This window comes from Athene cunicularia (assembly GCF_003259725.1).
Source record: "Athene cunicularia isolate RWA chromosome 5 unlocalized genomic scaffold, athCun1 chr5_part2, whole genome shotgun sequence".
NCBI classification, from domain to species: domain Eukaryota; kingdom Metazoa; phylum Chordata; class Aves; order Strigiformes; family Strigidae; genus Athene; species Athene cunicularia.
This window is the reverse complement of record NW_020799102.1, coordinates 7,891,226-7,903,164: the sequence shown is the minus strand read 5'-3', so window position 1 is coordinate 7,903,164 and position 11,939 is coordinate 7,891,226. Positions and strand designations below refer to the sequence as shown.

At 38.1% G+C, this 11,939-nt stretch overlaps 1 protein-coding gene across 1 annotated transcript in view; it reads left to right on the top strand.

Annotated features, from left to right (window-relative positions):
• Window positions 1–11,479: 11,479 nt before the first annotated feature.
• Window positions 11,480–11,939, top strand: part of LOC113480977 (mucin-2-like) — a 35,416-nt gene continuing 34,956 nt past the window's right edge. The window contains exon 1 of the mRNA XM_026850181.1: window positions 11,480–11,552. Within this exon, the coding sequence (XP_026705982.1) occupies window positions 11,480–11,552 (73 nt within the window). The remainder of the gene's footprint in view (window positions 11,553–11,939) is intronic.

The window sequence follows — 11,939 nt, the reverse complement described above, 5'->3', positions numbered from 1 at the left end:
GATCCAACTGTGAAAAATAGAGGATATCTAAGGTTAATCACTGAAAGGAAAGATAAGTGCAAATGTTTATGTTTTAACAAATTAGCATAATTTAAGAAAAATATTTTTAATCACATTATCTGGATCTCTGGACCACAGAAAAAATATCTGAAGACAGTTTTTTTCCAAAGTGTTCTTCACTAAATCAATTTAGATATCTTCCTACCTGTAAGCCCACAGGAACAATTTTCCAACATCAGCATTCAAGGGCCATTGAATAAAAAAGGTCTGAGGAAAATAAATTTTTAAATAAATTTTAGTGTAGAACTGGCTAAATTACGTGCGTAAATATATTTACATTCCTATCTCTTCATGAGCATATATTATCTAGAATACTGACTGACTAGCAGATATGCCCAAAAGAAAAACCATGAGACTTTCCTGACATTCCATTCTATTATCCTTCATTTCAAAATATAACATATCAAAGCTTTTCTTCCAGTTAGAACTTTTATATAGTTTTGAACCACAAATATCCTAGCAAATAATTCTAGAGACGAAGGGTACAGCTAATGTCTCTGACATACAGAATGATCTCATTTAGTTCTTTCATGAATGGTCAAACTGGAAATTCTTTCCCAAAGTCCTACTTGTCTTTAATCTTGATATATACAGGATGTTGTTTCTGTTAGGAGCAAAGTAGCACGAAATGGAAAAACCCACTGAATTATCCAGGATGTATACACAGCATGCTCTGTGGTTGAGACCACTTCAACCTTCATAATTAAGGTGTGTCTTATGCTAATTCAACAACATGTTTTATTACATACAAGAGTCCCAAAAGGTTCCCTCAGTGTCAACATGTTTATGTTCAAACTGAATACAATGGAAGAACTCCCTATCAACTTCAAAGGGAGCAGAAAACAAGTCAATTTGTCTCTCAGATGTATAAAATGTGCCTATAAAGTTCTTGAGTTGGCCAAGTTTGTGTCTTGAAACTTAAAATGTTGCTTTGAAATTATAGTTTGAAATGCCATGGAACCATTTTGCTAAACTAAAGCCTGCTGTGATACTGACCTGTGAAGCACAAAGGAGAGATGTAAGGCAGTGCCTGTGCCTCCATGTATGGAAGGACATGGCAGAGCAGATGTTTGGCTTCATCTAAGCATTGCTCAATACAGTCAAAGTAGGAGATGAAACACTGCTTCCATGAGTAGAACAAGAGTTCCTTTGCTCAGATTAAGACAACCTGAAAGATACATTAATTTGTTCCTAGTGCTAAAGCATAAAAAAGTCCTTGCAGGTGAAAAAGCCCATTCCTACCCTCTGCACTCCAAAATCTGGGGAGAAGGGTTAGCATTTTTAATTATCAGTTTTCAATAATTAGGGAGTTTTACTCCAGTAACAACCAGTATCAAGTTCCTATCATATTAATATGTAAATGTAGAATTTATTAGTTCCTTCTTGAGAATAAAATTATTTTAGCCAGACAGAAAATAGAAGGGAAATCAAACACCCAGAGAAATTTTGTATATTGGAATTCTGCAAGGAAATCATAAAACTGAAAATAAAACCAAGGACTGCTGACTCTCAGCAGACTGCCATAGCCACTTCTGCAAGAGACCATCATACCACCAGATTCCTGGTAACAAGCACACCACTACCTTGATTCTGAACTAGAGCCAATTTATTTTGATAACTTTTCTAATAACATTTCTCCCTATATACATCAAGATTCTTACTGTGAATTGTGTCTTATATACATTCATACTCACACATAAGCAGAAATACCCAGCTTTTTTTTCCTAAGTACTTTGAATGAGTTGCAAGTCATTTGAGACAGTTCAACAATTTTACCTACCCCATCAGCAGATGGGTTAGACGAGCCTGACAAGTTGTTTTAAACACTTCATCTTAGTCCTAAGCACTGGGTATATGAATTTAAATATTATGCTCTACACAGACGATGAGATACGTTATCTCAGGATAGTATGGGTGTGGGATACCCTAAGAAACAGGTAATGAAAATACTTGTATCCTCCTTTTTTCATTATGATGGGAAATTCCAAGCACTTCTATATATAATTTTATTTAATAGGTTATTTTAATATTTACTTATGATTTAGATGCTATCAAAAGAATAGAGTTAAAACATTCGAGTAGTTACCTGTGCTACAATAAGTTGCAACAATTGTTCTTATTCAAGCTGGAAGACACGTTTTTATGGAACACAACTGTACTGCTTCTCCGATTTCTTTCCCCATAATTCCTTTTCTTTTATACCCATATTAATACCCCTCTCCACTTCCCCTTTTCAGAAGGGCAAGACATGCTTCTGCAGCCAGAAACATTGAGAAGAGAGGCTGCTTCAGGAGTACACAGCAAGCATATGTCCAAGGACCTTACATGAAGGGTCAGAAAGCAGAAGACGCCTTTGTGTGGAGGGGTTTACAAAGCAATAGGCAGGGTGAATACTGGAGTACAAGTAGTGGTGTTGCAGGGAGCACAGGCTGAGTTTAAAAGGAAGGTGGAAGGCCATTTAGGTGAGTAGAAACAGCTTGGAGTTGCAGGGGAGGCTGTTTGCCATCTGTAGGTAACAGTGGGATTGAAGAGTTAGGCACAGGAGTGAGGGTTGCTATAGAGTATGCAGCTCAGGTGCATGGAAACACATCAGCAAAGAAAAACTAGAGTGGGGGAGAAAATTCACAGCAGTGTGTAGTCCTTCACACCATTGCCTGCTGTTTCCTGACAGAGAACCAACAAGCTCAGCAATGAGATGGTAGCAAGATTTTTACTCCCAGGGATTGGATTTTTTACTCCCAGGTAAAATCTATCCTTCCTACATAGGATCCAAACAGCACATAACTTAACCCACAAAACTGAAGAGATCCTATGTGCAGTGACATGAGTTTCATAAAGAGCCTGTGATGGGCAGGTATTTGGATGATGACCTTCAGGACCTCAGAGCACCTCTTCAGCACTGTATAACCTCCTGTCTTCACTAAACCACTTTAATACAACACTATCTGCATTTAATCTGATTCTCAAGCTTCTTTAAGCAGGGTACCTAAGTACCTTTGGCTGTGACATACAAGACTGTAAATGAGATCAGGATCTTGCTCATTATTTTCAGAAAGCTGCAAGAATATTTTTTACTGTTCTCTGCAGTGTTTCTACAGATCAGTCAGCACCATAATTGAATGTGGCCCTAAGATACAGATGAGTTTGGATGAAATAAAATTGCTAGTTTTGGAGACACCCTTCTGTACAGATGTATGCCACCAAAATGAGAAGAAATGAAGCCTGGTTAATTTTTTAATTTTGGGAAGAAACAAGCCCCCTTACAGCTATTAGCATCATCTCCTTCAGCATTTGCAATATATTCAGTATGGTAAACTAACAGAGCAGCACGCCATATACATGCATACACCTAAATATTATGAAGTGCAAATAATAAATAGAATGGGTGACTTGCAGCCTCTCCCAGAGCAAAGCCTGCCTGCATGAGATCCATCAACATTCTGCTTTGACTGGCCCTTAAATACCACGTGCAGAATGTCAATTGGTTTAAATCAAGTGTGGGTTGTTTTGCACGTTCTTTCTGTTTGTAAAGAACAGCACATAAAACAAACCTCAGCAGTAAAAGAATAACAGAAATTAATACAGCTCTATTGCTCTGAAACCTTTTGCTGCAACTAGAAGCAGTCAAACAGTGCAGTCAGAGAAATGTCAAGATTCTTACCATGAATCGTGTCCTCTCCATGTTTCTACTCAGACATAAGCAGAAATACCCAGCTTTTGTCTCCCAAGTACTTTGAACGAGTTTCAAGGGGTTTGAAACTCAGTTCAACTGCTTTACCTATCCCAGCAGTGGCAGGCAGCACTTTACTGTGCCATAATTCTTGCTTGGTCTTAAAATAAAGGATGATGTTGCAGCCAGTGGAAAGCAGAGCTTGCTTACCCCATTCTTGCCTAGCTTCTTTGTCTGGTTAGACTGGGGCAAGAGAAATAACATCAAATTCATATCCATTCTTTGCCTCTCTCATTCTGTTTTCTGGCTGCAGAACATACTTAGAATGGGTGCTGTAGTCACCACTAGGCTGGACTGTGCTTTGAATGTCTAGTCTTTACTAATGTTTTAACAGATAATATACAGAGAGCATTGTAACAGTGTAATATAGCCACAGCTACACGGCTCACAGCCCCTCTCCTCCATGGATATGGTTATGTCTTATGTACAGGATAATACTTAGGGATTCAGAAAATCCTACTTTTAGGATGCATTTGGTGAAAGATGTCTCTATATATAGAAAAAGGAAATAAACTAGAACACTGATTCCCTGTCCCTCAGCAGATAAAGTGCTTTTAACAATCTCATGGTGATTTTTAAATATTATAGAGGAGCTCTGAAATTAAATAGGAATAAGTAGGGGAAAGAAAGATTGAAACAGAATTAGTAAGAAGGGGAAAAGTCTTATAAGATGCTCCTACAGCATCTAGATGTGCTACCAGAAGGCAAGGAGGGCTTGTATGAAGTCCTGGAAGCTCTCTCCAAGTTTTCAAGATGCAAATATGTTATCTATAAAAGGTGTGTTTTCAGTTTATGTACCCAAGAGTTTGGAGAAAAAAATACATCATAAACCCCCCAAAATTTATTTATTCCTATAATTGTCAAAACTTTAGAAAATAATGAAGCTCATGATGGATAATCTTGCACAAAAGAGCAATGAAATTTTGGAACCAGGTCGTTCACTGACCAGGTTCACTGTGGGGGTCATAAGGATGCCAACGCTGAAGGAAGGGAGGAAGTGGACACGTGCAGACAGTGCTAGGGAAAAAGACGTAGCAACAGCTCTGCTTTAACTGGGTTTGAACTTCTTGGGAACCACATCTTAACTAACGGGGTAGAACAGGACATCACAAAGGAGAGCAGCAGGAGGAACCACTGTGGTCATCCACACTGACCATTATCATCAGCCATTCCAAAACAGATGGACACTGCTGCATACTTCGTAGCCCACAACAAAACTATCTACATTGAGCTTTTATTTGCAAATTGGGCTATTCCAGAAATTAGTCTGCATAAGTCTTTTCTCAACTTGTAGATTTGTCTCATACTCTCTATTGATGAGAAAGAGGGAAAGAGGGAACAGAAGAGCCATGAAATGAAAACTGAAAAGTTGCATTGTTGTCTGCTCAGGATGGATGCCGGGTAACTTTCATTAATTTGAAGAATAGGGTAGACAAGGAGATAATGGTCCACACATATAGTCTTCAAACTAAACTTAAAGTTATCTACCAATATGGGCATAAACTTAGTCTGTCAAGTGTTGAGGGTATGTGCAGCACTTCTGAGCATACTCAAATCTGAGCAAGTTCGTGGAACAGGTACAGAAATGACCCATCAAGTATTACTGAGAAAGCCTCACAATACTAGGAAAAATGCACCAATATCTGTCCAACAGCAAATTGTGAAGTAGTCAAAGTAATGCAGATGAAAACTTGAGAGTGCTTTGGGAAAAAAAGAATCATTAAAATGAGGGGCTACATGCAATAACTGGGGCAGGAGAAATAATCATGCCAAGCTTGTGGAGAAGAAAAACAAAGGAAAAAATTAATTATATTCAGTCATCCATCAAGGATTCAGAAGTCCAGATTTGTCTCATGTATATTATTAATATCCCACAGAATAAGCGATTTATGAAACGAAAATGCCCAGGCAAGGCAAAAGCACTGTAACATATAGGACAGTGAATGTCCAACAGATAACAAAGCGTCACTGGCAATGTTAGTCCAGAAAGGCATACTCAGCACTAAGCAGAAGAGGAAAACAAAACTGAAATTCAGTGAGACAAACCAAATGAGAGCTATAAACACCATCCTAACACTGTGAGAACCAAGCAAATACTGAAGGTGAAAAATCTACCAGCTGTTTTTCAGATAGCATGTACAATGGAAAAGTTATGCTTTCAGCTGAATTAAGTGCACAATGAACCTAAGAACATTAAACCTGGTAAAAATGATTCACCACATACGCATATACATTTTCCCAACTTAATGAAATAGCCCCCAACAATCAAAAATATTGAGATAAGACAAGGCATGTCAGCTTTCTATCAGCAAAACTATTGAGAGTTTTTCCAGATACGTTTAAAAGATGGCTTTCCAGATATGTTTAAAGGTTAAAAAATGATTCATCCAGTACAACTGCATATTCACATACTTAAAGCCCAGGAGCAAGAATCTGATGAGAAAGGTGCTGAGCTCATCTGGGTTCTATACTGACCACACAGAAGTCAAGCAAGCTGTACACTTAAGAAGAGCTATTACATTTGTAACCATAACATGGATGACCAGATTTCATTAATTCAATCTGAAATGCACAGAAGCCTTTGCTGCCAAGGTATTAGACGTGGGTTTAATTTATTTTTCTTGCATCTTTCATTCCTCTTAGTTAAGGTGAGAAGAGCCTGCCAACAGTTGAAGATACCAGTTACAGGCTCCTCTTCCAAATCCTTTAAAACAGAATCAAGAAAAGTGAAGAGAGCACAACTGTGCACTTAAGGTGTCACTCTGTAATTAGTGAACTATGACTAATGTCACTGACATATGAGGCAAGTTATTTAATTTCTTCTAGCCTTCTCTTAGCTCTCACTTGTTTTCCATTTAGACTATCTAATCTCCACAGCAAGTTTTCTTCCACATTCTGTAGTCCTTTGCATGACCAGTTCGAAAGTTACTGTAACAAACTAAAACGTAACACCATACACAACAGAGAGCTCATCTGCCTTTCACTGTAAGAGTTTAACATTCTCACCACATGCTTTTCACCATGAGGCTATGTGCAGCTTTGTTTCCCCTGGAGAAACCTCTCTGAGATTTTTCAAATGTTGTGACATATACTAAACAGAAAACAGACTGCATCATCTCCTCTAAGAACCAGGGAAAGAAGCCTGTTGCCAGAGTGTGTCCACCATTTTCCTCCACGGTAGCAATGCATGTTTTTGTTAGGGGGAAGTTAACAGACCATTGAAAAAAGGCTGGAGAGTGAGTGGGAATCCCTGGGTAGGGCTGGAAAGCAAAACCCTGGTGAGTCACCTGTAGACTGATGGAAGGAAAGAACAGTTGAGCTATCAGAAAAGTGTGATAAAAACATGAGCAGGACAAGCCAAGAAGAGCAACTACATCTCTACAGAGCTAGGTGGAAAGGGTGTGCCGGATCCTCTGCTTAAGTTAATGCCAACTCGGTTTACGTTAATTTCAGACTGTCATTACGTTGCATTACTTTCCACACCACAACAAATATTCTTTTCTCTGACCAATCCAACTATTCATTCGTTTTCCCAGTTCACATGGCAAGCAAGGGCTTCACAGATCTGAGGCACAATGAAGCTTAACCCAAGTCCTAACTACCTCTGGTTTATCACACTTGTGAGGAGGTAGAAGTTCTCAACACTAGTGGAGTTGCAATTTGAACAGAGAAGGCAGAAGAATTTTGGTTTCATTAACAGCCTTAATACTACTATTTTGTAACTTCTGAATGCCTGCCTTTGCCACCCTCCTATCTACTTTCAAGTTGTAATTATAGTATTTATAGTATACATGATACACACATTTTATCTGGCATTTGCAAGTTTACATTAAATTGGTATAATCACTGTCTCAAATTTTGTCCCTACTTCTATGCAAGAAACCAAGAAGAAAATGTAGAATTGGAGACATTCATCCATTGTCAGAATTATGGGCCAAATAACACATATGTTGGATTTAGTGTTACAAGAGGTAGTTTTAGTGACCAATCATTGGTATAGTTTTTTGATACAACATCAAAATAAGAGTCAGAAGAATATTTGCCAGCCAGATCCTTGGCTGTTGTAATTAATTTCCAATAACCTCTTATAAAATGAGTTGGTCTATATCAACTATACAGATTGATCCTAAACTTATTTCCATGTTATTTGATGCTGAGATGTTAAAACAAGCTTCACACAGCATTAAACCTGAGAAAAACAGACAAAAATGCAGGAAAGAAACAAAAATACGTTCAACACCTCCCTGAACATTCTCTCCTGCAAACAGAAGTCCTTTGTTCTAGTGCCAGACAATACCAAAACTGTGGTCCCTTAGTGGATTCCTGGTGTACATTAACAATAAAGGCAGCGGCTTAAGTTTCTGTTATTAAAATACTTCAAAATTTGCTTCTGGTTTGTTTTTTTTTTTTTCCCTCGTACAACTGAAGTGGACAGCTCACTCCTCCCTCCCAGCATAAGGTAGGCTCCTTTCATGTACCATCCAGGAAATTCAAAAGTCCTCCAACTACTTTTTTTAATCTACAAGAACCTCTTGGAGCAACCACCCACATGACAAATGAATATGTTTACTTAAATCCTTCTGTGTTTTGTGATAGTCTCATTTACAGATATGATTTCCCCAGCAATCAGTGAAATCGCATAGTCTGATAACTTTTAAAATTTCATAAGCTGCCTTACAGAGTGACCTGAGTTTCTTCTGTACCTTTCTAGTTTTTACCAATTTCACCCACTCCTTCTGATGGAGAGGGAGGGAGAGAGAGAAAGAACACTGAATTTGAATGTCTCTACTCCCTGGAGATCAAAAACTTCAGTCTAAGCACCAGCAATCATAACAACTCCAGAATACACAAAGTTTTGAGAAAAATATCTGAGCAACATCTTTTGAAGAACACCTTCATGTACAACTGGGACAACCTTCACAACTGTATAACACTGTGCCCTGGTAAATGCTTAGTGAAATAACATAATCAAGTTTGACTGCATTTTTGTTGTCACAAAAAGTTACAATGAGTGGAAACTAAAAACTCTTAGAAGAAGAAAGAAGTGTTTGATATTAGCACTCTGCTTAGTAACAACTCCAGTAAAAGAGACAGGAAAGAGACACAAAGGTAAAAACAGCCTTGACCCCAGTGGCCCACCTAGTCATCCCAGGTACAGGCATCCCACCTTCACCAGATGAGTCTCAAAAGCACTAATTGCCCCCTCAGAAAAGTCCTCCCTTTGATCTAGTATACCCAATGAGAAACAAGAAACTCTCTCCAAATATTTTAAAATAACACAAGAAGATCCTGGTATTCTGTTATTCCCCTCAGGCAGAGGTGGGTGTAACTGAGAAGGGAAGCAAGCTCTGCTACTTCTGAACATCACAGGTAGCCTATTGCTAAAGGTATATGCACATTAGTTGCTGAAAGCCTAGTTTGTTGGGTGGCTTGTTTAATTGCTTAAGTGAGACTAGTGTATATTTATTTAATTCAGCTAACTGGTCCTGTAAACAAGATACCATTTGCCTTCTCTATGTACAGATGAATTTATATTCAGTATGAGTACTGGCACAGAATAAAACAATGTTCTATGGGCAGGAAATCCAGTCTTTTCTTTTCTCCTGGACTGCTGAAGCATGAAGATATAGATCTAGGGTGTGTAAACAGTTTACTACTGGTTATGAAGATGTAACTTCATTAAACATCCTGGATATTCTGATAGGGAACATGTGTCATGCTTATAGCAGGCCAATATGTTGACTTAAGTGCCCCGACCTTGACATAGTAAGCTACCACTGATTTCAGTCCAAAAATCAAATCCAGATAACACTTCATAAAGGAACTCTTTCTTGTTTATTTTCTAATACTAAATGAGTGAGGATCTCATATATTTAGTGCTAAACGAAAGTGGAAATAGGGGCTGAACTGAAATATTTTGAAAAAAAATGGTACCCTTCAGTTTAGTAAAACCTGAATGGAATATTGTGTTATACTGTCCTATTCTTTCATGGAAATATTTTTAGATTTATAATTGTGGGGCAGGATTTTGATAAGAACCTAAGGGAATTAGGCATCCAGCTGATACCACATTTCACAATTAGGACATCTTCCCAGCTTTGTCTCCTTTCCCTGCTTCAGCAGAAATGACAAACATCAGTAGGGACTGCTGAACTAGTATTACCAAACATGCAGAAGATAATACTGTCCCATTTTAAGCAAAGAAAGTCCTTTCTGCATCTCTACACATTCTAGTACACATAATCCTTTTATTTATTTATTTTTTTCTCCTTCTCCTGTGGCTCCCACAGCCCAGTTATATCTTCCAGGTGTCTCTTGCTAAATCCCCCACTGAGGAACAGCTCTCATTCCGTTTCTTAGGATGAAGATTTTTGGATCCATCAGCTACTTTCTTTCTTGCAGGCTGGCAGGGGCTGAAGATGAAGATGAACTGAGGGCAAATGTTATGTGTATACCAAGTGCTAGACTGTGCATCATTTTTTCCAAATCTAGCTCTTTTAGAAAAATGCTCTCACTAACTTTGAACATTTTTTTCCATCTTTTACAATATTACAATAAAGTCTATTGATCTTGGAAAAAGACAGAAATCTGCCCAGAGCAACTCATCCTACCTATCTCTGATGCCAAGCTAAAAAAAGAAGGATAAAGTGACATGAAGTATGAATACTGTCTGTGTTTATTGAAGTACACATTCATTCCTGCTTTTAAAATGATAATCCAGTAGAAAAGGCCAATGTTCAGAAAAAAAGTATGTTAAACGTTTACTGGTTAGGCTTGTAAGTGTGACTCCATGATTGTGAATGGAATTACACGGGAATGATACTGAAACAATGTGATCATGGTCACAGGTCATAATCAGTCTAACTTTTTTTTTTCTCCTATAAAGCTGGTGTAAGGCTGTCTGACTGTCTGAAATTACTCCTGATATTTTGTACAAGAAGGCAAAATCAGATTATGCAGAGAATTCAGAAGCAGACTTCAAGGTTTATGCCCATCTCTAACCAATATAGGATACAGTCTAGATGAAGCTGGCTTAATGTTCCTCAGATAGGTGCCTAATGCTTGTCAGTGCCACACAGAAGGGTTTCCATAGTATACACTCAGTGTGATAAGTGATAGTGCAGGACCCGTCAAGGTTATGTCTGTCCTTTTTACAAGAAGATTAGCTACCCGAAGAGGCACAGAGTGACTTCTAATGCTAGGTCCCCACATATGAAATAATCCACAACTCCTCAGTCTTCAGAAATCAGCCAGGTTTTTTGCAAAGGAGCTGCCTGGCATCAGCTACAGTATTGAAAAACTTAGAATATTCCTTGCATGCCATCTGCATCACTGTAAAGCAACATCAAATTAAATTTGTTCCAGGACCTGTTATTTATGGAGGAGGAGTTGTGTTCTATTTGCAATCACGTTTCTTTATTAGACTGAACCTTAACAAAATACACGTACAGATATGTATACACTCCTCCCAAAATGCAAATGCCATTGGCCAGTTTCTGAGGAAGGAAAAGCATCCTCTGTTTACCTGTTCACTTGCTAAAATCCCCCAAACCCCACCTTTCTAGATTCTGTGAATCAGTCTGGGACTGAAGCCAAAGTTACCTACTATATAAGACTGAGAGCGCACAGGTGAACTACTCCTCCCGACCAACTTCAGACCCAACATCCTTGTGCCAGACTCCACTCAAGATGGGGTTTGGCAGGAGGATATGGGTACCAGAATGGGCTTTCCTGTTAGCAGTTTGCTGTATCCATCAGATAGGTAAGAAGATCTCTATTTTACTGGAAAAGAAAAAATACTCTGTTTATTTCTAATAATATATTATAAACGACTATATTCATTGTATTGTTTCACTTAACAGATGGCTGCATTTAAACAAGATTTCTTTGTATTTTTTTTCCCCAATTTTCACTAAATATTTAATGTCTATCTACTAACTGGGCTGATTTAATTTAATATTGCCTCAAACTACTGCATGTAACTACATTTGGAAAGTAACCCTGAGGATCAAATCAAAAAGAACCATTATTCACATTTTAAAATGTCAGGTTTTCAGCATTGCTTATGCCTTACAGAAGCATTTTATTCCTGTTGCATTTTGTATTAGGATTGATTATGAATGTTACGGGTTTTATTAAATTTGAAACA